Source organism: Amblyomma mixtum, chromosome 6, assembly GCF_055824585.1.
Source record: "Amblyomma mixtum isolate Tamu chromosome 6, ASM5582458v1, whole genome shotgun sequence".
Classification (NCBI taxonomy): Eukaryota; Metazoa; Arthropoda; class Arachnida; order Ixodida; family Ixodidae; genus Amblyomma; species Amblyomma mixtum.
The window spans coordinates 134303669-134328934 of record NC_143017.1 but is presented as its reverse complement, the minus strand read 5'-3'; the positions used below and the strand labels follow the sequence as shown (position 1 = coordinate 134328934).

Genomic DNA, 25266 nt, shown 5'->3' with positions numbered 1-25266 from the left:
ATGCTGTGGTACTTCTTTAGACCTAAAGGTTTGCTCTGGTCTTGTGCAGGTGCAGATGCTGAAACAGCGAATAGCGATGCTCGAAGGTACCAGCCTGCGTCATGCCCTTCCGCTTTCAGGGAGTGAGACTTCCCTGTAGAGCAGAGATTGGGTGCTGCAGGCTGGATTGTTCTTGTTGATTGATGAGGTCCTGATATACCTTCTTGTTAATTTAGTCTCAGTTGAAGGTGGTGTAGCATTTGTATTAGTCATGCTGGTATGGCTGTGTGCAGTTCCTTTGTATACTCATATCAATGTGCTCTTTGTATACATATATGCACGCAACTCCCGAAGAAGTTCCTCTTTACCTTGTTTTTCTTTGGAGTTCACGCAAACATGAACCTAGGTATGTTATGGTACTAGAGTGAGTAGCAAAGTGAGTGTTGTAAAAAAAACATTCTTGATTGTGAGATTGCAAGGGCTCTGAAAATTTACAATAGACACATTACTGAGTGGGCTTCTTGCTGCAAGCAATCAAGAATTGTTTGCCCAAGGAAGTGGTTTGACTGTGGTTATGTGTTTTTGCTTTTACTAGAGGTAAAGCAGAATCGTAAAGCATATCAACCAACTTTGATGTGCTACTTGATGTGCTACTTGATGTGCTGGTCATTTTATAGCTTAAACGCAGTGTAAGCAGCCTGGAATCTCATACCACTGTGTGTATGGTGGGATCAGTACTGCCATGACCAGTTTACTCCAAATACGCACGCTATGGAACTTGAAGACAGCAGCAGTAGATGCCATTCTTTATTTGCTACCCGCACACATTCAGCACTGATACCGAGGCACCTGTGTGTTTTGGGTTCTGTTTCTACATAGTGTCCTTTGTAACGGTGTTAGTAATGGCAAGCACATACAAAGGCATTGCATATTAAAGTTGTATGGCATGCCATCACGTACTGTTTAAATTACCTTGATAGAGTACAATGATTAGCTACTGGGGTAGGTTCAAGCTTTGTAAACCAAGGAAAGCAGCTTTTCCTAAGTGTACAGCTTGAATCCATACATCAATGCACACTCCATGTTATTTTCAGTGGGCAGTTTTTGTATTTTCTGTTCAGCCTTGGTGGCCTAAAGAACAATGTTAGTTTATGTGCTATTTTATGTCTTTGTATTGTTTTATCATACATGCATTTGCTGAGCCTCTCATTCGGTGGGCATGGGAAAGTGCAGATTGAGCACATGTCACTCAGTGTTTACGTTTCTTGCAAGCTGTCAAGGGAAATTTCGGGGGCACTCACTTCAAAGCACCCTTGCCTTCGAACTACTAGTTGGTCAAGCGCACTTCGTGCCATTAACATGTCCAGCCCCAAAACAAGGTGCTGGCGTGTTACAAAACATATTGGTATATTTTGCAGGTAAAAAGATTGCTAAATGTAAACACTTTCCACCATTTTGCCCGCTTTAGTGCTGGATGCTTCACGCTTGTCTCAGCCTGTAATATCTTATGTTGTTAGTAAAGTTGTAAAAAGCACTTTTTTTTTTGCAAAAAAAAAAGGCAGCCTTCTAAAAGCCTTCTAGTAGTCCAAAAGTGATTTAGCTTGAGAGTTTATGTATATAGTGATATGTTTTATTTTATTTTATAATTTTTTTTTGTACAATACTGCAAGCCAAAAAAGGCCCAGGCAGGAGTGAGGAATCGAATAGTGGACCATCATTACACAATGCCAAATGTAGGGATCTGACAGATGATGAAAAAAGCATTAAGAGGAGGAAATACAGAAAACAAATTGTGACAAATGAGCAACAAAAATGAACAGTCAGAAGCTCATATAATAGCCGGGGCCACATTTTCGGATACAAACACATCGCAGATTATTCCAATTGAATATAGTCCTAGGAAAGAAAGAATATTTGAAGACGTTTGTGTGGACGAATAACGGAGGCAGTTCATGAGCATGGTAATGTCTTGTGACTCTAGGTGATAAAAGGTTGCAAGTAGCTAAGAGTTAAAACGGAACTGGCCATAATAGAGTTTAAAGAAGAACTTTAACCGTGCCAGGTTTCTCGAGGACTCTGAGGACTTGATGTTGTTGATTCTCATTTACTTAGATGGGGTAGTTATGGTAGCGATTGTATATGAACCGAACTGCTGATCTTTGTATTTGTTCAAGCTTGTGAATGTCTTTCTTAGTGAAAGGATTCCAAACTTTGCAGGCGTATGTTGCCAACTCGTATGTCACAAAGTGAAGTACACATTTTAGTGTTGCTAAAGTGACATGAATAATTTACCCACCTGACTGAGGTATTACCTACAATCACTGTCACTGGGGTCAGCAATGTACAACCCATGGTTCAAGTGTTGAAGTGGTAGTAGTGTTCAGTGACCTGTTTGTACCTCATTTTTTTTTTCTTAGATATGTTTGTATTTTTTCCAAAGGCATTTACTGCATCAAATGCAGATTAGTCAGGGTACCCAGGGTGCTTAGTCCAGCCCGAATTACATTTTGACCTAGCCTCCACCATTTTGTGTTCCGACAGTGTGGGACCAGTCTGCATTGAATTTCACAACCGCTTAGCGCAATCAGTGTCATTGAGAGCTGTGCAAAGAAGGAAGTACAGCTGTGCCTTGGTCAAGCCTGTTCATTGCGTACCTTGGGTACCTAGTCACTAGAATGGCTTGTCACGGCTACTTAACTTAACACCGCATGACCCTTTCTTTAGTTAGTAGACCGATTTCACCGAAGCTTCACTACACCACTGCTGCTGCGGAGGATATTAGTAATTGTAGTTCTTAATGGATGTTATATGGCAGCAATACTGGAGGAGAAGATTGAGAGGAAAGGTGCAGTGAAGCATCTAGTTATGCTTAGAAATGCAGATTTGTAGGGTACGGTTCCTTGCCCAGCCAAGATCAATCTGTTTAAAAGTGTGAATATATTTCCACTGAAAATTGAAATTTAATATAAAGGCATTACGTCCGATGTCTTTTTCTTGAGCAAGGTGTGTTGCTGGGCGAGTTGGTTGAGCGCACTTATGTGTCCTTCTCGTTCTGGTCCTTTGTCTACAAGCGCTGTTTTTTCTCAAGACGTCTTTTTCTTGATCTTATTGCCAAATCTAAGTATAGTGTTCATTTTCTAAAGTGCACTGTTTCAAATGCTATCCTCTGAGTATGTAAAAAAAAAAAAACATTGACAAGCGAAAACCCTCCATTATAAACTACAATGTCGCTAGATTGCGTACTTGTCTGATGGTTGCTGCGAAGGAACGTTAAAAGTGAAATCACTGAAGACAGAAAGGTTTGCTAGACTAATGGATTATGCTTTAAGAACAGTGCCAGTATTTTTTTTCATATGAATAGATGACTGCATTGTTGAGAAAATCACGAATCCACTCCATCACAAAAGACAGATGATGTCATTTTTGTGATGTCTTTCCCCTGGTAACATCGACAAAACAGTGACTCTCTCTCAGGCTATTGAAGAAAACGAACACCAACAAAAGATTTTTCTGACAATTGCTTGCCCCCTTTTTTTTTTTTTGCGGTAATTATCATTAGGGAATGCCACCGGACTGATTGTCATGAAGCCCGCTTTACTGTTCTGTACACTGATAGCAGCCTCAGCATTCAGAAAGAGTGCGAATGGACCTGAGAGCTTGTGCCTAGCTTGCACTTCTAAAAAGCACATGATGGCATCACAGAGGCTAACTGGGTAGCATGCAGAGGAAAACGATGCTTCGCATTCTCATATCTCAACAGCACTCTTAGAACTGATTTTCTGTTTTGAACGGTACATCTCATTCCCATCTAAATAATGTTGCATGTGAAAGTCACAAGGCAGTAGGGGCAGCGGAAAATTCACTTAAAGGGATACTGAACCAAACTTTTGGAGCTGATCTTTTGCATGTAAACGAGAGCTTGACTGCTAAAATTGATAAATATGACAAGCATTTTAGCGAAAAAGGCGGATAACACGCTTTTTTTTGCGATTTATTGCCGTATCGTTGCACCTGGTGGCCGCCTTTGGAAGCTGCGACTAGACGTCATTACACCCGCGTGCCCACCGTTCTCGCAGAAGCACGATTGCCATCGCTACTCGCGGCTTTTCCATGTCTGTCGTCTGCTCACGGCGTACACAGATATGTCAAAATGTTAATCGATGCTGTCTACATACCATAACCGTATGCACGCTTACGTCCGCTAAATGCAGCTACTTTTTCCGGACCTTACGCCATTTCTAACATTCTCACTTTTAAAACAGAAGCGCGACGATGTTCAGACTGGTGGCGCCATCTGATGGTTAGGAGGGGAAGCATTGTTGTCAACAAACCGACACCCCTCTTAGTCTAAAGGGGACAGAATCGTCACTCTAAATAAAAAATTAAGCAAATTTACTTCTCCTAAGTTTTTTTATGGGCAACAGGAGATGAAGTGAAAGACCGGTTGCCCGTTTATGGCCAGTGAACGCGCTGAAGAAGCCAGTGACAACGACACAACCAGTCCGAAGCGAGGTTTCATGCATCGAAGGGCGCCGCCATATTTGTCGCCGCGGGAGGGTGCCATGACGTCACGCTCTTCACCTCGCGCCGGCCGGGAGGGCCTGGCGCGCACTCATGAAACATCGAAAATAAAACCATCCGCTGAAAAATATGCGTAGTGATGACTAGATTTCAGTGTAATCACATTCCGAGAATCTATTTTCAGCGTTTTTGTTTAATTTTCAGATTTTGCTTCAGTATCCCTTTAATAAGGCACAGCTGCCGAAACTCTCCTGGGGCATTGCCAGAGTTCATCATCTTTACTACTTTCTGGCTTCTTGAGCACAGTTGTTGGTAAAAATGACATTTTCTTAATCTTGAGACACTAATCTCTCAATCCAGCTGAGCTTAGCGTTCCCCTTTAGTGTCCGTTCAAGCTTAACAGCAGAAGTGTAGGTATCGTGGCTGCCAAAAAAACTGTGCACGTGTGAAGTGAGCACGGTGAAATCGGTCTACTAATAGCACCATTCAAGATTGTGGGAGTGGCCTTTAGAAACTTCAGATTTACCAGGGTACAATGAAACAGAGAAGCTTTAGTTAATTGCAGGAAATGTGTGTGCAGAATGTATGGGCTTGGTATTTGCATTTTGCATTTCTGCAAATGGATCTTTGGGCATTTGCATGATTGTTCTGTGGTTTCACTTGCATTTTGCTCTGACACGTCTTGCTGGTCAAAAGATTAGTAGTGGCTACAGAATACCTGTTGGTACCCCCCCCCCTTTTTTTTTGCATAATGTCATGCTTCATTTTGACTGAAAGCTTTTGAGAAGGCAATGACAACTGCAGTGAGTGCTGCATGCATGTGGTCCTGGTGACACAATTTTAATTGCCATTATACCGCAAGTTTTAAATTTGTCCATGTTATTTTTATTCAGTTAAGTAGTTCACAACGTAGTCTCTTTTTTTAAATATGATGATTCATGTACAGTGTGCCGAATGTTGGTGGTGTTTGTGATTGTCTGTAGGACTATGTTAGGTTAGATTCCATGCAAGCTGCACATGCAGAAATGAACTATCCTGTTTCTGAAAGCCCACTGGTAACCATAACTGATCTGCAATCCTCTGTTGTGATGTCCCTTTTAACCTGAGAGTTGTGTAGGGCATTAAAATTTATTGTATTACAGCTGTTGTTAATAGTACTAAGTGGGATTGTAGCGTACTGCATGTTTTTTTCTTGCACAAAACAATAATACAAATGGGAGTTGCAATTGGGTTTAAAGAAGCATCGTTGTTATACTGAACTATTTACTCATCAAGTGTACACAGCATTTTTTGCTTGTATGGCATTGCTTTTTTTTTTATTCAGCAGCCATGTTAGGCAGTTTGGCAGATTTTTCAGTCGAGTACTTCCAAGCTGGCAAAGCGTCGTTTTATTTTTTTAATCTGTGCTTGTTTGTTCATATGTTTTGCTGTGAGTTTAGTCATTTTCAAGTGTTTGTAGAGGGCTAACAGTTTGGTCGTGCAGATTTTGACCCTATGATTTCCCACACAAGTCAGTAGTTGTCTGACTGGCTTCAGTTTTACATTTTGGTTTTGTTATTCGCCCACCTTTCTTGTGGTCATGAAAGTTGTTGAGTACAAAATTATGATGTGTGTCTTGAGCATACGTCATATTTGTTCAGGACTTTATCATTTCTGATTGGCTTTGGGGCTGTTCCTATGCAAGGCAGCACCTATAAATCTATGCATCAAATGTGTATGTGGTCATCATGATGAGTAGTGCATTTTTTGTTGGTTATCTTTTGATACACACAATGATCTGTATTTACTTTTGCCTGCCAGCAGGCTGCGAGCATAACGTGTCTCGCTAAAAATGTTGGTCCCTGCATTAATTTTCAGTTCGCTGTACTTCTAATGATGTCCCTAGCAGGCAGTATTTCATCGTTTTCCAGCTTGCCTTCTCATTTGAATCTCATATCCTCTGGCAGCCCTTGTTAATCTCTGACCTTTGGTGCTGCAGACCATGTATCTAGTCTGTGCAGTTAGTATGAAATATTAGAATTTTCCGGTGCCTCATTAACATACATACTTTAAAATACAGGCTACCTCCAGTGTGTATCGCCACATGCGTATGAATGTTGTGCTAAGGATTATAAGGTTACTGCATTCAGCAGAGCGCAGATTTCAGTGGTGTCTAAAGGACTGGGTCTTCAAATTTAGAGGTTCTGTTTTCTTTTTATTTTTTATGTGTGCTGTTAATGAAGTGCTTAGCCTTGGAAATGACAGAACTGGACATGAAATGGTCCACTGTGCTTTAAGTTATTGCAGGCTGCAACATAGAAAGAGGATACACAAAAACACTGCAAGTCAGTTGTATTCACAGAACAGGGACACATTGGCTGCTATGTCAGTTGCAGTGAGTGCATATGATTTGTTGCAGTTCTTTGACTCGCAGAAGACAATGGAGCAGCGATTGTGTCTTTCGGTTTTGTGTATTGGCGTTCAACATCACAGCTCAAAAAAACAAAACAGGAGTCTCACACAAGACAGTGGTATGATAAATTTTTTCAAACATCCTGGGGCATACCTTCTGTAGTGCTGTCATTCTTAAAGCCCCGTGCAATGTTATCAGCAAGAGAAAAAAAAAAAGCCTGAAAATTTTATGTTTCTACTCCTTTAAAACAGTGGTACTTGTCAACATAGTCGCAGGATCATTCACTACCAGTACTTTATTGTTGTCGGCATTATTGCTCAGTACTGCAACAATAAAGGGTCAGTAAATTTGATAAGTTAACGTTCACCCTACCTTTATGTGACATTTGCAGAAATGAGCTCTAGATCAAATTTGTTACTTCCTGACGAGACTTACATACCACTTCTCATAGTGGATTAGTTTTTTTTGTGCCTTATGCTGGGTGCAGCACAAAACGCTGAAATTCATCACTCTTTTAAATGTTAATCAAATCATCTACATTATTGTCTTGGATGTGAAGGAATACAGTGCTGTCTCTGCTAAAGCGATTTCTAGTGTGAAGCATGTATAGCTCCGAGTCAAAACATGGTATTTTAAGTAATAGTGGGTAAGGAGGCAACAAGCCTAAATTTGCCCTTTGGTTTTTGTTCATGTCTTGTCATTTTTATATTGTTGGACTCTGCATAGTGCAGTACTTAAAGCATTATTTCCTTTTTCGTTTGCACATTTACTGTTTCCACAACTAGTTACATGTAATTACGTGCAGCAGGGTGATTACCTGTGCAGCCACATAATGATTGCACAATCTAGTATGCACTTTACGGCTCAGTGGTGCATTGCTTTTGATTTCATGCACGTTTGTACTCTGCTTCTTGTTGTAATGTTGAAGGCATTGCTTTGCTATGTATTTAGAGCAGTTCCTCGTATGGGCTGTTGCAGCATTTTGTCCGAACATCCCGTGGAGGTTACCTTTTCCTATGCCATGCACATCACTCACCTCAGGAAAAAACTTTGTTGAAGCATATTCTGTAGCTTGTTATCTTCCGAGCGAAGTCTTCACCTACCCTTTTTCTGTGCATATGAAGGTAGGAGCGAATTAATTAGCTGCAGTGGTGTTTGTTCAACATGATTTGTCATAATTCCTCCTCTTTTGTTGCATTGATGCTTGGCTTCCCATGCAGTCTCACTCTTAGCAACACAATATATATACATACCCAAGAGGGAGTTTACAAGTATTAGGAATCTCTAAAGGATTTGCTGACACAGTCTTTGTAGTGTTGATACATGTATACTACATTCTTACAAAATGTTTTTGATGACCTGCGTTTTGAAAAAGGATGACCATATTATGAAACAATGCATGCGTTATGCATTATAGACAACTTTTGTAGTTGCATACTGACAGTGTATGTGTTCTGTCTATATACAATAAGCGTGACTGTATGTGACAGATGCAGCATAATCTACAGCAATTATCTATGCACCTCTATGAGAGGTTATATTAGTTATTGGGTCATAAGTCTGGTGACATCCGGTGCTAATGGCAAGATATGTGACTACAGATGCACCATATCAACAATGTGTTCATTTTATTATTTCCTAGGACTAGTACTCTCCTGTTTGTCTAGATGGATGGAAGTGCTACAGTGCTGCTTTCCAGTACCTCTCATTTTCCCTCACTGCCATGTTTCTGTGTTTTGGTCCTTATTTTATAATTTTAAGTTGTCATTCATGCTTGTGTACAAATGACAGTTCCTCTGTATTTTAATACATATCACGCATGCAGTCTTGAGTTTTACGTGGACTCTGAATCTTATACTCTTTCGTGCCAAATTGTAGAGGAACTTTAGTCAGTACAGAACAGGTGGCAGCTAAATCTGCAAGTTTGTAGTTATAATTCGTAAAACGATGCCAAGTAGGTTTACATTACAGTTGAAGGCTTGTTTGACCAAATGTGTCCTGTGTACATACGACCAAATGCATTTGTAAGGATGCACAGTTCAGAGCTTTTACAACTGTTTGTTCTAGGCAGGGCATGCATCAGATCTCGTCTCCTTTTTTATTCTGCAACTAAATGTGCCTACTTTACAAGGTATTACATAATTGTGTTGTTTGCATTTTGTATGTTCTGCTCACCTTGCAACATAGTACCAGTGAAAATGTCTTTTCAAGTTTGTTTCAATAAAGTCAGCATTTTAACTTGCAAATATCAGTGTTGCTGCAAACATATGCTTATTCTTTGAAGCAGTGAATACGTGTATCGTGCAATTTAAACAAGTTCATGCTTTCGAATTCTGGTGGATGTGATCAAAGACCTGCATAATGGCAGTCAGTTTATGGACTAGTTTGCCTGTCATGAAGAAATTTAAAACAATGTCAAAGAGGACCAAGCATTTAAACGGCAGGTTAGCCCAGTTTTTAAATGCAAATAGCCCAGTTTTTATATTTGCATAGCCTGCAAATCGCCCAGTTTTTAAATGCAAATATAATGCAGAAGTGAATGCATAAAACGTAATAAAGCTGGCAAGAAAGAAAAAAATTGTATTGTGTGCGTTTAGAGCGCACTTTGGCATAAAAACTAACAGTTTACTTCTGACAATGGAAGTAATTCATGCAGTGCATAATCATATAGCCAGCGCCCTCATGTGGGGCCAGCAGTGCAGTCTGTCAATGGGCTTTTGATTAATGCAACAACTGAAAGTGCTATGAGGAAAGGTCATTATTATTGCATTATTGGCCTGTTATAGGTGACATGCTGTGTTAAGCCATGTAATGAACACTATTTTCTCCAAAACTTTTGCGAAAATTTGGGGAGTCTACACTTTCAGAGCCAAAATAGCTGTTGCATCCATTGCGCATTTCTGTATAAGACGAGGCCATTCTGTGTAAGACGATTCGGTCACAAAAACACGTCGATTATTTGCCTGACAAAGTAGCTGTTTATACAACTACACTGCTCATTCTGTTAATACAGAAGCATATTAGACCAATGCAAATAAAATACCTTTTTCACCTTAGCTGCCAAGGTATCCATACTGCATGTGCTGGGGTTCACACTTAAATTTCCAGAAGTTTCAGTTAGATGCAGTGTTTCAGCAAGCCAGAATGTCACACGACTAAATACCATTACTGGACCTCTTTCTATATATATATATAGAGAGAGAGAGAGAGAAAACGCCATGCATCGGTATTATCGGCAACAAATGATACTCTAACAAGAGGACTGTAATGCCAACACAAAAGCATATCTACCTGGAAAGGTATGTCTGTCTCAAAGAACTAATGAATGTGTGTCTCAAAGAACCAATGTATGTCTCAAAGAACTAATGAATTTAAATTCAAATACAAGCGAGGTTGATTAATACTTTTAAAGGACAGTCATCATGCCTTCTAAACCAAATTAACCTGGGCTAGTATTGATCTTTCCCCAACTTCTCATTTTGCTGTTTGTGTTTCAGTCGTCTTGATCACCTTTCATTTGTTGTTGATAGTACATGCACTACACCTCGGGAGAGGATAAAACTGTGACTTGATCATGCAAGTGCCTGTGGGTGTGCGCATGCTCTCGCCATAAATACTTATCAGCTGAGATTTATTCCCTTTTAACAATCATGCGCTTTTTTTGTTAATCTCTCTTGTCGAATTTTAGCTTGAGAGCTTCACGAAACGAGGTGCTTTTTCTTTATGCTTGTGGTTGTTGATATTATAATCAAATATCTACGCGAAATTTAAAAAAAATAACATATTAGCTCATGCGTTGCGTGGAACTCCCTACAAGGCGTCGATGTCAGGAATTTTTCTTTTCTTTTTTCTTTTTTCGCCGTTTTTTTTTACTACGTAATCTCTCATACATGTTAACTCACTGCAGTATATTAACCCTATGCCTCGATCAGAATGGGTGGATGGTATATTTTTGGAACAGATGGTTCCAAAAAATGCGTTTTCTTAGCGCAATATATCATCTTTTCACTTGGCTCAAGAATTCTAATTAAATGTCCGAGGCGCAACGTGCCAGCTGACGATACGCGTGTGCACCGCACAAATTTCTCTTTCCTAGGTTTATTAGTGATTTGTGAGGTCAGGAAATGGCGCAGTAACTGTGGCACTTCTCATGACTTCTCTGTGAACACCCCAAACGTGCCGTGAGGTATGGGAAGAAAATACCGAAACCATAACCGAAACTAGCTTTTGACTTCGTCAGTCAATTTTTAATCCATAGTTATTTTTTTTTTTTGTTTTGGTTACGCTTTAAATGGCCGCTTCCATGTGCATCGCCGGTGGGTGCTAATGCTGTGGAAAAAGAGATGAAACTTCTGTGGTATTATTGAACCGACATCTACAACCGTGCGTAATTTTGTGTGGTTGATGGAGTGAGTAGCTAACTGCCCCTGGACGCTCCTGTTGTTGCGATAGTATTTTAAAGAAAAGCAAGGTGAGCGCACAGTGACCGTAAGCATGCCCGCGAAGGTTGTGATGTGCGGGTTTGTGTGAACGGGTTTTACCTTAGCTTGCCCTGTGCCGTGATGTTTCGTAAAATGTGCAGGTTTTAGATTTTCTATTTCACTTTACAAGTTTTGTATAAAAATCAACATTTGCAGGCACAAAATGTTGAGGCGAATACCTTCGATCTTGTGCCGCGGCATCGCGCATCGGTCTGTGACACCTAAACGATTACCAGTGTTCAAAATGCTCTCATCGGATGCTTCTTCCCGTGACGTTATTACGGCTACGCCCAAGCCGAAAACCCCTCTGGCACCTAGTGCACCTACGAAGGACGCAGGTAACATTACCGTTACATTTTTTTCTGTTCCACCCGCTTAGGATGAACTGTGTATCTCACGAAGTTTCCGTTTTTGCTTCCAGATATCCTCACAGAGCAGTTGCAGAGATCCAAAACGACGGACAGAGTTCTCGAGCTCGTGGAACAGCACCACCGTGTTATGAACAATGCCCAAGTGCTTACAGCGTTTACGTGCCTGCATGATGTTATCAGGTGCGTTTCATTTAACTTGCTCAACATTTATGTTGCCATGGTTCTTGCTAACGGAGTTCAGTCGACTGGCATTATTTAGACTGTATGCCCGTGTGGTGTATGTAAGACTCGTGAAGAGGATGCGTTGTTTTAAGAACAGTTTCCTGGTGGTTTTTGGCACACTGAACTTCGATGCTAAATTATAGGTGCAGTAGTACATTTTTCCTTAATGAGGTAGATGATTCTAGTGACCCAGATTAATGTAAAGCAAGTATCTGAACATGTCAACAATTTCAAATGATTTGTATTCACATTTTTGTTCTCCGTGTTATTTCGGGTCTACCGGAACAAAGTCTCTCCATTGTTGCTCGGTTATGCATGAAGGAGCCTTCCTACTGCCAGTTTTATTATGACTTCTGACATAATACCTCTTATCATTTTCAGGCAGCAGCCTGACCACGTGGACATCAAGAGCTTGACTTCTCATCAAGGCTTCCGGGAGCTTTGCAACAGGGCACTTAAGCGGATGCGGTTTTATGAAAGAGATGAGGTCCTGTATCTGCTTAAGCTAGCCACGTTCTTTCAAATCCCTGCCAGTACTGCTCTAGTTCAAGCCATTGGTCAAATGTTGAAGCACAGCATAAACAGTCTGACATTTTCACAGCTGATGTTTTTGGACTTGCTACTTCAGTGGCAGAAGTCAAGCTCTTCGATAATGGACGCACTAAAGATAGCCGTTCCACTAGTGTTCCAAGCTCAGGTGCCCATCCAGTTGGACTTCACCAACATTGATGATGTTGTGCGCTGCTTCAAGTTTGCATATGTGAAAGAACTGGACCCTGCTCTTGTTGAGGTACTGGTATTTCTCATTTGTTACATTCCAATAGTAGCTTCTCTCATGCTTTTTTGTGCCATCAAGAGGTCATGTGCTTGAATCAGCAAGAGATTGCAGTGATGTCACAGAAGCCACCATTTTGGCAAAATAGGAGCAACGCGAGACTGTGTTTCTATATAGGAGCAACGCGAGACTGTGTTTCTATAATCAGGTTACTGCCACCTGCCCTGGCCTGCACCATGGAAACTGTGTATAGTTCACCATCATGGCACTCATGACGTCCAGTGCAAGTGGTCATAGTAGTTCGCAGCATTTCTGTTCATTTCAGAGCTACATTATTGGCACGCTAGCACTAAAACTCCTATGGCCATGAGTGTGTTTCAAGCCCCCGGCAGCGCGAACAAATCAGCTTCACTGGCCACTGCATTCAGCCACTACGTCATCACCGCAGCTGGACATCTCACATGTTTAACTGCCAATCTCTCGTGCTGTGCTTTGCATGTCTTCATCAACTTCCATCTATGTGCAGTGAATCCAGAACACATTGCTATCACATAGCATTTTAAAACCAAGCCTTAAACTGATGTGCAGTGAATCCAGAACACATTGCTATCACATAGCCTTTTAAAACCAAGCCTTAAACCGAAACGAAAGTGAAAACTGAAATTCAAGTGCACCTAATTCACATTTGGCCTAACCACGCTAAATTGTCCGTCATTTTTTGTTTACAGACATTACCATTTATTGTCTTTCATTCTGTATATATCTGTAAATGAGCGTGTAATAGCATTAAGCGATAACATGTTCAGTAATATTCTAAATTGATGAACACCACAAATTAAATAAATAAATTTAGAAAAAAATCCCCTGTGCCCCTTGGTTTCTGTGGCTGTTGGCTTCCGTCGTATTTATAACGAGCCCCTCATTCCCCTTCCCTTGTTTGCTTAATTGCTTAGCTAGGGTCTCGGTTCTGGCAGCCTTGACGCCATAGGAAGCATAAGAGGGTTCTCACGCAGCTTCCATCCTCTTCGTTCGATGACGTTCTACGTCACACCTGCGGTAACCCAGGACGTTCCACGTCCGCCGCCTATGAACGTGGGTGGCGCTGATGAACACTCTCAAGGTTAGGTTACTTGTAAACATAAATACCCCCGAAAGCAGAAGATTTGACAGCCGTCGCCGTAGCTCAGAGGTAGAGCACCGGACGCGTAATTCGGAGGTCGTGGGTTCGGATCCCACCGGCGGCATGTGGTTGTTTTTTCTTCTGCTTTTCTAATCAATTAGCATTAAGCGATAACATGTTCAGTAATATTGTAAATTGATGAACACCACAAATTAAATAAATAAATTTAGAAAAAAATCCCCTGTGCCCCTTGGTTTCTGTGGCTGTTGGCTTCTGTCGTTTTTTTCTTAATGTTACATTTTGCTCTATTTTTTTCCATTTCAAGAAATTGGCCATCTCCCTGCTTTCCCACCTTCCAAATCTGGACCCAGAACAGGCAGTCACGGTGGTTATCACCTCGGGCATGAGCCCGTCAAGCTCCTCTTTGGTGCCCTGCATCAGTGAATTGCTGAAAGGATGTGAGCAGATTGTGGTCGATAACCTGGCATCATACCGCCCCAAGGTACTCCCTTCCTCTCACTGCTAGTAAAGTGCAAAGCTGCAGCTTGCATGCCTGCTTTATCTCATGTTGCTGCATGTCGTCACAGTGGTGTGCTACCAAGCCCCTTTAGCATTGTTATGTGTATAACTACTAAGGCATATCCCATTGCCAAGTACAGTATATCTCTTTGTTTATTACTCTCTGGTAGACACACAACCATTTCTTACTCATGGGTGAAATTGGGAAGTCTCCTTTCGTATAAACATGCTTCACTCTAATGGCTCCCTCATTTAAGACTTATAGTAATAAAATTTCAGTTATTTTGTGAGTGGTACAGCTGGGATCAAAAGTAAATGGAGTGCAGCTCAAAGATCATTAAGATGGGCTTTCAATTGCACTGTAGTACGTGTTATATTGCTACCATCCATTCGATACAACCTAGAAAACAGGCAAATCATTGCAGGTCAGAAGACTCGCATTAGCACTTGCATGCACCAAATGCTGGAGCAGCCTATGCAATTTTTGCAAGCAGATTGCTTTCAGTCTCTACTGAGAATTCTGCCTGCATTTGAAAATATGTGCTTATATCTTGCTTTTATGTCATGATTTTTTTTTAAATCAGAATGAGATGATAAATGAGCGAGTGCTCAGCTATAAATAAAATGTTACACTGATTATATGTGACATCAGTCATCCAGTTGACATCTCTTGGTCGCTGTTGCCCTGATTGTGTAAGCGATTTAATATTTAAAAATACTAGTAATTTGTAGGGCTTACACAGAGCCCTAAACCTTGACTTGAATTCTCACCAAGACGACACCAATAAATTTGTTGCATGAGTATATGGCTATCGTGATTGGTTCGGGGTCCCTTTAATTCATCTTCTATGGTCAAAAAGCTTTCAGATTCCAAAGTCTAGAGATACAGTTATTAGACTCAAAAAATTGTTTGTTTGTGCGCAATTTTTTTTGTACCAGCCGGAGTGAACATTTGGCCTTTAAGAAAAATGTCGCTAAAGTCTAAATTTAAAGAGGTTTATAAAATGGCAGCTGCATAAATACTGTCACATTTTTTTTTTGCTCATGTGCAGAAAGCAAAACTTGCATGGATGTTAAGTACAACTTGTGTTGGTTGGTTTGGTTTGGTTTATTGGGGTAACGTCCCAAAGCAACTCAGGCTATGCGAGACGCCGTAGTAGAGGGCTCCGGAAATTTCGACCACCTGGGGTTCTTTAACGTGCACTGACATCGCATAGTACACGGGCCTCTACAACTTGTGTTGGGGCTATGTAGTTGGTTGATTAACGTAAGCGTTTGTGAGCACTGTGTAATGATGACTAAATACAAGTTAGGAAGAAGCAGGAAGGACGAGCAACACAGTTCAGCACAATTGCTTCTATTGGTCAACCAACAAGCTTGAAAACAAGCTGTCCTGAATGTTATTTCGAGTTCTTCGGGCTCCTGCGTGGCTATGCATGGATGTGACATAATGTGCAAATGTAAATCCATGGATGTGACATAAGTACCTTGCACAGTGACTGTACATAAGAATGAGCATGTATTGTGAATAAAGACATGATTATAAGTTATGCCCCCCCCCCCCCTCCCCCACTTCCCCCACCCTTTTGTTTTTTTCATCTGCCTCTTTTTCTTTTTATTGATTACTTATGGTGCTTTACTGTCTTTTCAAATCCACAGACCATGAGAGCACTTGTAGCCAGCCTGATGAGGACCAACCAGATGCCACACTTGCTTGAAGCCATCGTATGTCGCTGTTTGGAAAATCACTGGCCACTGTCAGAGTTGAGCGCAGTGCTTGATTGCTGTCTCAGACACGAATATGCCACTCCACGCCTGTCGGAATATGTAGCGGAGCGCATCATCAAGGAGCAAGAAACAGTTTCCAAAGATAGCAGGGTCTCCGTGGTGTCCCTTTCTGATGCAGTGGCCGCATGTCCTCGGCAGACAGATGTCTTTCGGGAGGCTGCCCACATCTTGGCCTCCTGCCAGGAAAAGCTGGATGCCTTGGAGCTGATGGCGCCACATGTGCTTGCAAGGTTTGCGGTGAACCTGGCAAGGCTTCACTGTTTCCCAAAGGAGCTGCTCGGGAAGGCTTTTGATGAGCACTTCCTTGCCAAATCAAGGTTCAAAGGTATTTGTTTGTTTGTTTTCTATGCCCTCAATTTGTGAAGCATTGGAGGGGGATTGGTTACGATATCGAAAATACAATATAAGGATGGCACAATGGTACAGAAGATACAAGAATAAAGTTTGAAGTGTCATGGTGTGAGATTAAAAAAAGAAAACAGCAATAAAATGGCATTTAGGTGTCATTATAAAGAAAGAATATATATATATATATATATATATAGTCAGGTACAATGCGATAACTGTGGGAAGGTGGTTTCATTCGTTAGATATGATTAGTAAAAATGAAGTATGTGTTTGGCGCATATCTGCATATATTGCTGAAAGGAGTCAGATTTAAACTGTTCTCTTTGTGACCTATACAGAAATGCATGTAACCAATACTTCCTGTGCCATAGGCTTTAACTCTCCGTGAGCTCTTTTTTCTCTTTGTCGCAGCATTGTCAACATTGCAGAAGTTTTATCGGCATTCGAGAGCACGTTCATAGCTGTTTAAATTACATGCTTGCTGTTCTCATTGATGACGGAGGTCATTGAATGACACTTTTTTTATGCGATAGCGTTAAGGGAGATCTGCAGAAAAGCCAGCGTCAGCGTTGTTGACCGTAAGCGAAAAATCCACGGAAAATCCCCAGAGAAGCAACCTTGGTAGCAGGTGGGCCACCTAAGTCTCGTGACCTTGTGGTGTTGTCACAACCTGCCCACTGTGACAAGTAGCATCTAAATTAATGATTGGTCATGAAAAGTTGCTCCGGAAGAGGGACGTGGGTTGCATAAGCCCTGCTGGTGGGAAGCAGCAGTGCAGTGGTGCATCTGTTAACCACTGCTGTGCTCTGTGGTGCTGTGCAGGGAAGCCAATCTAACTTATGCTTACTGTTTGTTTTTTTGCGGCATGGTTGCCGCGAGCGGCTTCGAAATGGTGCTAAATCTATGGAAAAGGTTCCTCCCGGGTGCTGTTCTTTTGCTGATTAAATTTTGCTTCTTCAGCATGGGTTTTTGGAAAAATTTTATATTATGAATTTCTTCTAGATCAAACTATTGTACAATTTTTTTACCTATTTGCTATAACGAGGTTTCACTGTGATGCTCACTCATGTAAAAGATGCACTTGCATTGTAATTGCACCCACTCTGTTAGCTGTCAAAATGTAAATTTTTGCTTATATATAACCCGACACAATAGCAAACCCTTCTGCCCCAAAATTTTTTTAACTTTTGGGGAAAAATGTGTTCATGACATGAGCGGTATGTTAATTCCTACCTTGCTATGAATTCCACTTGACAAACCCTACTTATAGGTTTTCTTGCTTGCCAGTCAATACACATGGAAACCTGGCATATGGACTTTTCACTGTACTATGTCTGCTAAAGTTTTTTTTTTGTGAGACCTGATACCATGCATTGGCAGAGTTAACATTTCCATAAAGCTTGCATGTCCTTGCAAGAGTATTTTCATGCTGGAGGCTTTAGCTTAAAAGTGTTGATACTGCTGCGTTTCTCATACAAATGTTGACCACCAAATCAAAACTTATTCAGAATACTTTTCCTCCAACTAGTAGTGCTAGCTTCCTTTTCTTTTATTACTGCAGTAAAATTTATTCATTTTACTGCTGGCTGTATAAAAAAAAGCATTATTTTTGACAAAAGTGATTGAGAAGGAAAGTTTTTTGCAAAGTTTCTGTTTCTTTTTTGTAAGTTTGTGTGGTGCACTTGGCTCGAAAATTTTTCTTTACTATATTTTTTTGCGTGCTGCCGAAAAATTCACAGTTACATTTGTTTTTTTTTTGTGTGTGTGTGTGTGCATGTGTGTTTGCAGTATCCAGCAAGCAGTGGCCCTTCATGCTGACAAACCTGCTGCAGCTGGAGCAGTGCGCTCGCATTGACCTCAAGGATTACCAGGGTCCATTTCTGCCTGACAGCGTTCAGAAAGAGGCCATTGCAGCAGTGGCCGAAGAGAGTAGTGTGCTGGTGCCCCTCAAGAAGTGCCTGGAAGTCGCCTTGGGAGGGGCACAGTTTGTGGCAGCAGGACTTTGGACCAGGCATGGTTACTTTCTTGGTGAGTGTGCCGCTTTCTCAATCGAATGACTGCAGTTCTTTGCAAGCAGCCCCAACTGAGCTTGCCAGTTTTTTTGCCACCACTGTACTAGCGCACTGGCCTACTCCTTTCTTGAGATACAGACCTTCAAAGTAGACAAAAAAACATTACTTGGGCTAAGTTTGGCAAATTTTATTAAAAAGACTGAGCACTTGAAACAGACACAAATAACAAGGCACAAACTAAAGCATCCATAGTATCACCATAAAAATTTTCAAGTGCCTATTGTTATTATATTTTGTGACATCAGTGCACGTTAGAGAGCCCCAGGCGGTTAAAATTTCTAGAGCCCTCCACTATGGCGTCCCTCATAGCCTGAGTTGCTTTGGAATGTTAAACACTATAAACTAAACTAAACTAAACATGAATTTCATCATTATCAAAGTTGGCCAAAAGAGCAGAGCACATGAGCACAGCGCTCTGCCTCTTCGTAGTAAAAAGTTTTTTGCGCTAAAAAAATTTTGGACACACAACTAATTACAGGACTCTTCATTCCAGTCACCAGGCAATAACACATAAAAATATCAAGTAAATTTAAGGTTGACTAGCCACCCTTTGGTTGACCTTATCTGGAACCACCCATGTGGTGGCTAGTCATGGCAGGTGCAACTAGATTTTGTAGTGCGCTAGCACTAAACCTCCCCACTCTCAGATTTCCCTGATGTTTTTCTGTCCAGAGCCCCTGGCAGGTCGCCCACAATCCAGTGAACAGGTTGTAGGAACCTGCCAGCAGGCTTTATGGCCAACTATGCAAAACACTTCATGGCAAAACACTCTATGGCCACGAGTGGGTAAAACCTGCAGCGGTGCAAACAGATCAGCTTCGCTGGCCACTGCTTTTGACCACTCCGTAATTGCTGCAGTCTTCATCAACTTCCATCCATGCACAATGGATCCAGAACACACTGGTATCACATTGCCCCCTTAAAGTGAGCATCGGACCAAAACTGAATTGAAAACTAAAGTGCGAGCGCACCTAATTTACATTTGGCCTGGCCACGTTATATCATCTGTCATTTTTTTTTTTTTCACTTTTTTTTAATTGTGTCATATTTTATGAGCTCTCTTGCACACTACAGCTGTGGAGTTAAACTCAACATTTTGTGTTGGTAATGACACTGTTGCCTGGTTAATGTATAGTAGTGCATTTGCCATTAATGCTGACATCACCATTGCTTCACGGCATGCATTAAAGGGGTACTGTGACTGTAGGCATCACACGCTCTCTGTTTAAATGTGAAGCATATAGCAAACTCCCGTTCACATTTTTTGATGTTGCTTTCTTGAAGTGATTGCAGCTTGATCTGCGGAACAGTTATGCAGGAATGTGGAAGAGCTAGTCATCTTCTTCGCAGAGGTTCCACTGATGAGAAGCTTAGAGGTCTGACCACTGAAGGTTTGGCCCACTGTTTCACATCAAGACAGGGAGTTCTATGGACTAAGCGCAAATTTTTTATTGTTCAGAATGCTTTACTCATAGGGAACACTCTGGAAATGATCAACGTATGCTTTTACATCCATTGAACAACCCATAAAAAGAACTCATTTCAATTTTTTTTCTCTATAAGGAAACTACTGCCTTACTTAAAAGGGACACTGAGGAGAGCACTATTAATATTTTTTTTATAGTAAAATCCGATAGTTCGGCATGTCATGGCTTTGTTGCCACTTGACCGGCAGTGAAATATGCATTTATTTCTAAGAAATTTGGATTTGAAGTTGAAAAAGTTTTTCCCGCCGCTCTGATTCAAACTTGGGATTCTCCTATGACGACACAGGACTAAGTGACGTGAAACATGACGTGTGCATGACGTACCGCAGACTCCGTGATTTCTGGCGGCCAGCAGTGCGGCCTAGCAGCAGCCGAAAAGAAAGCTACCGCCGGCCGCACGTTGAAGGCATCTATCGGCTATTGCGGCCGTCGCTACAGTCGCTTCGATTACGTTTGCACTGGCGTTTTGCCAGCGTTACGATGGATCTCGTTCTCGAAGTCGTCAACGAAGTTCTCGCAAATAGACACCTTTAGCATACCGTGTACCTTGTTACCGCTAGCGGAATACCGGGAGCCCGCCTACCGCCGGAAAACAGGCGCTGATTGGTCCCGATGCTTCAGGAGCGCGCGTAGCTGCCGGGCACGTGGCGCCATCTGGCGAGGTCAAGGACATTTGCGCATGCATTGGCTGCGCCTCAGGGATTTGTGGCTTCTCGGGTCTTAGAGTTGCTAGAACCATTGCTTCTAGCAACACTGCTTTGTCCTATGACGTCATCACGCTTGTACTTGCGAGTTTGGCCTGTGGCGGCGATACCTGTATTTTGGTTCTTGCTCTTTTCTACGTTACAAGAGCTTTGTTGTCAGTATGAGTGGCATTTTTGTAATCGGGAGCTGGTATTGTGTCGATACAAGCCAACTTCAATTTCTCCTCAGTGTCCCTTTAAAGAGTGCAAAAATTTAGTTGAAGTGGCATTAAATTGTTGCCTGACGTTTGCATGCTACAACGACGCTGCTTTTTCTATTCCAAGTGTAAAGAGTAATAACGCATCCTCTTTGCAGTTTGTGTGATGTTGTCTTTGCTCTCATGTCATCCATGTGATACGTTACTGCTTAATGGTATGGCAGAACATTTGGTGCAGTCTCTCAGGTGACCACCAGGACATGAAAATAAAACAATAGTCACAAAGTTGCCCTAATGTGGTTTTGCCTGTTTTCAATTTTTAAAAGACCAAAGAGCATGAGTGTTGCATGTGTGTATGTTATAAATTAGTGAACTAATTATCTCTTAGCTAATAACTGAAGAGTTGAAAGTTTGTTGTTTGTTCTTCATGGTAAAGACAATTTTTTTATTGTGACATCACAATAACCGTGAGCACATGAAAATGAGGTGTAGTGTTTCTCAAAAATCGTGTGCCCTAGTGCAGTGTGCATTTATTTAACTCACGGAGGGTTGTTTGTAGCAGTGTTTATAACAGTAAAGCTTTATTTGAGGTCTTAACTTTTATTACATCCTAGTTTTTTGGTTTGAAGCATTAAACATGTTGCATTGAAAATGCTTGTGAGCACATGCTAGACATTCCTTATGCCAAACTTGCTTTGTTGACCTTAGCTGCATTCAGTCATTATTTGGTTCAGATAACAGTGGCTTAATTATGGCATTCATATTTTTGCTACCAAGCTTGCCCTTTGCTTGATCAAAGGATGTCATTATGAATTTGTAGTTCTTAGCTGAAGAAGAGAAAAGGCTCTTTCTTAGGTTGTCAAGCAGTGAATGTCTCCTCTTATGTGGCACATTTTTATGCATGCAGATTTTGCTGTTATCATGCGGAGAGGTGAATACCCCATGGCTTTGAACACTCAGCTGGCATCTGCTCAGGAAGGTAGTTACTCTTACATTGAAGACTTGGCAGTGCCAGACGACTCTAAAATGTAAGTGTCAATAGGCCAGGAAAAGCGAGCTCTTGATGCACTGCTTTCTTGCATTACTGGTGGAACTGTTTGACTAGCTTATAAGTGCCTTCTTTGAGTGGAATTGATTAAAGTGTTTTTGACGCCACCTGTAATTCACTTGCAGTGGAACCTTCCTTTTCTGGGCATACAAATTCTCACCCCTTCATAGGCTTTAAAGGGATACTGAAGCAAAATCTGAAAATTGAACAAAAACGCTGAAAATAGATTCTCGGAATGTGATTACACCCAAATCTAGTCGTCACTGCGCATATTTTTCAGCGGATGGTTTTATTTTCGATGTTTCATGAGCGCGTGCCAAGCCCTCCCGGCCAGCGCGAGGTGAAGAGCGTGACGTCATGGCACCCTTCCGCGGCGACAAATATGGTGGCGCCCTTCGATGCTTGAAACCTCGCTTCGGACTGGTTGCGTCGTTGTCACTGGCTTCTTCAGCACGTTCACTGGCCATAAATGGGCCACCAGTCTTTCGCTTCGTCTCCTGTCGCCCATAAGAAAACTTACGAGTAATAAATTTGCTTTATTTTTTCTTTAGAGTGACGATTCTGCCCCCTTTAGGCTAAGAGGGGTGTCGGTTTGTTGACAACAATGCTTCCCCTTCTAACCACCAGATGGTGCCACTAGTCTGAACATCGTCGCACTTCTGTTTTAAAAGTGAGAATGTTAGAAATGGCGTAAGGTCCGGAAAAAGTAGCTGCATTTAGCGGATGTAAGCGTGCATACGGTTATGGTATGTAGACAGCATCGATTAACAATTTGACCTATCTGTGTACGCCGTGAGCAGACGACAGACATGGAAAAGCCGCGAGTAGCGATGGCAATCGTGCTTCTGAGGGAATGGTGGGCGCGCGAGTCGTCTAGTCGCAGCTTCCAAAGGCGGCCGCCAGGTGCAACGATACGGCAATAAATCGCGAAAAAAAGCCTGTTATCCGCCTTTTTCGCTAAAATGCTTGTCATATTTATCAATTTTAGCAGTCAAGCTCTTGTTTACATGCAAAAGAGCAGCTCCAAAAGTTTGGTTCAGTATCCCTTTAATCATTTTATTTCCAGCTGCTGTGGTGGCTTAGTGTTTGTGTTGCTCGGATGTTGACCTGGAATACACGGTCCCAACCATGGTGGTTGCATTTCGATGGAGGCGAAATGCTAGAGGCTTGTGTTCTGTGCATTGTCAGTTAAACAACCCCAGGTGGTTGAAATTCCCGGAGCCCTTCACTACGGCGTCCCTCATAGCCTGAGTCGCTTTTGGACGTTAAACCCCATAAACTCGATTTTATTTCCATCTAGGGCAAAGTTGTTCACAGACAGCCCATCTTTTCATTTTAGTGCATTGGCATTAGAATCCCCATGTCGGAAAATCTGTTCATCCATCTCAAGCCTCGGTTGACAGGTGGAAAAGCGGAGAGAGGGACATCCCTCTCTGCTTTCAGGGTAGAGGGAGGAAGAGGGTAGATGAGAAGACAAGAGGTAACAGGTGGCAGGTGAGGGAGAGTGGAGAGGGGCAGAGTGTGTCACACTGTGATGGCTGGATTGCTCATACTTTGCGTGCAATGACTTTGTCGGTGTATGACTTCGCGATGCCTGCATCATGATCTGCACCAACGAACTCATCTTAGGCGAAATCGTGAGTGGCCCTCTGTGCGACAACACATTGTTACAAATGCACATGTGTCTGATCACGCGAATCTTCAGCAGTGTTCTCAGTCGTTCCTTTTGGTCCTCAAAGTAGGCTTTACAGAAGTATTTCCTAATGCAATCTGCAGTCAGTCCCATCCACATGTTCCCAAATAAATACGCTGCTTAGAAAACAAAAGAGGACAAAAAGGACATGCGACAAAAGTGCCTGGCCTCTGTGTTAGCATTGTTATCTCATCCACTTGGTCTTAATCATTTCCACAGCAGTGAACAATGATACCTAAACCAAAACGTTGCCAACTCATGAATTGCAGTCATAAGCGGGATGATGCACCGATGATAGGACATCTTGAGCGTGTGAGTGGCGCCCGTGTCTGGTGGCTAGATCTTGCACTTGGCATTTGTTGACGAGAAAGGTGTCGCTACAGCCAGAGAAGGCAACACATAGAGTGTTGCAAAGTTATCAAGCACGATTTGGAGCTCGTGTTTTATTTACTGTGTCATGGTCAAACTCAACAAGCCACTCAGCGAGCCAATCGTATATGCTCAATACCCATCATGCCACTGGAACTTACGCCTGGTTGCACGCTAGTTGCATGAAAAACGTAGCTCCCAAAGCATCGCAGTACATGAAACTTGCTGATGACAAAGAGCCACAGCTGGTCACTGCTGTTCCTCTGCGTTCGTGCACAGTAGGATATTAACACAAAAGCTTGCTGTGTCTTTCACTAGTTCTGGTATCACCTTTCAAGGCATGCTTTTCCAACAGCAGTTTTTTGTAAAACTGACACTTTGTCAGCAGTGTCTCGCCTTTTTTTATTGCATTTCTGGCTCCCCACGTTCTTTTCGGTGGAGGGTGGCACAGGCACCCGGAGATGCTCTTCGATCTGCTTGCGAGTTTTTCGACTGCAGGGCTGAGTTTCTGGTGCCTCCTCAATCGTTCTCACCGACTTACACTGCCCCGGTTGTTTGTTGTATCTGAGATGCAGCCCCATTGCCTTAATGCATATTTTGACAGTAGCACTGCTCTCGTTTGTAGTAAGCGAGCGTTCATTATAACTGCGGCCTTTATAAGTGGGCTGAACTGTATGTTGGTTACTGTGGCAAGCCAGCAGTAAGTGTAAAGAGAGACTTGCCTGTGTAGTGTGCTTAAAAATTTACTTGCGAAGGTCTGTGGCAGCCACTCACTTGACTTACCTTTCCAGATTATTGGTGCTGACTGGAAAAGCCAAGAGCTACATGAGACACACCTCAGTTATGAAAGCAAGCGTTGCAACCAAACTGCGGCACCTCACACTGTTAGGCTACCATCCGTTGCTGGTGAGTTCTGCTCTTCTTTTACCCTCCTATTCATAGAGTATACCCACTTTCTTTGCTTTGTTTTTTTTTTACAATGAAAGTAAATCATAGCTATTACTTTGTTAAGCACAGAGTCAGGCGTTATGTCTCCTGTGATTAAAGTTGGCTTTGATGCATAGCAAGGGGCGGCCAAGGGTGAATTGGGCTGATGAGATTAGGAAGTTTGTGGGCATAAGGTGGTTGCAGCTGGTAGAGGACGGTGTTAATTGGAGGCTAACTGGAGAGGCCTCTGTCC

General features: G+C 42.0%; 2 protein-coding genes across 2 annotated transcripts in view; both read left to right on the top strand.

Annotated features, from left to right (window-relative positions):
- LOC149340452 (colorectal mutant cancer protein) overlaps positions 1–9138 on the top strand; it is a 38106-nt gene extending 28968 nt beyond the window's left edge. Inside the window, exon 16 of the mRNA XM_089549227.1 lies at positions 50–9138. Within this exon, the coding sequence (XP_089405353.1) occupies positions 50–139 (90 nt within the window). The 3' untranslated portion in view covers positions 140–9138. The remainder of the gene's footprint in view (positions 1–49) is intronic.
- Positions 9139–11129: 1991 nt separating this feature from the next.
- LOC149340451 (FAST kinase domain-containing protein 2, mitochondrial-like) overlaps positions 11130–25266 on the top strand; it is a 14495-nt gene continuing 358 nt past the window's right edge. Inside the window, exons 1-9 of the mRNA XM_089549224.1 lie at positions 11130–11363; positions 11530–11711; positions 11795–11924; positions 12348–12756; positions 14187–14363; positions 16040–16493; positions 18305–18544; positions 21884–22004; positions 24878–24992. Of these exons, the coding sequence (XP_089405350.1) occupies positions 11537–11711; positions 11795–11924; positions 12348–12756; positions 14187–14363; positions 16040–16493; positions 18305–18544; positions 21884–22004; positions 24878–24992 (1821 nt within the window). The 5' untranslated portion in view covers positions 11130–11363; positions 11530–11536. The remainder of the gene's footprint in view (positions 11364–11529; positions 11712–11794; positions 11925–12347; positions 12757–14186; positions 14364–16039; positions 16494–18304; positions 18545–21883; positions 22005–24877; positions 24993–25266) is intronic.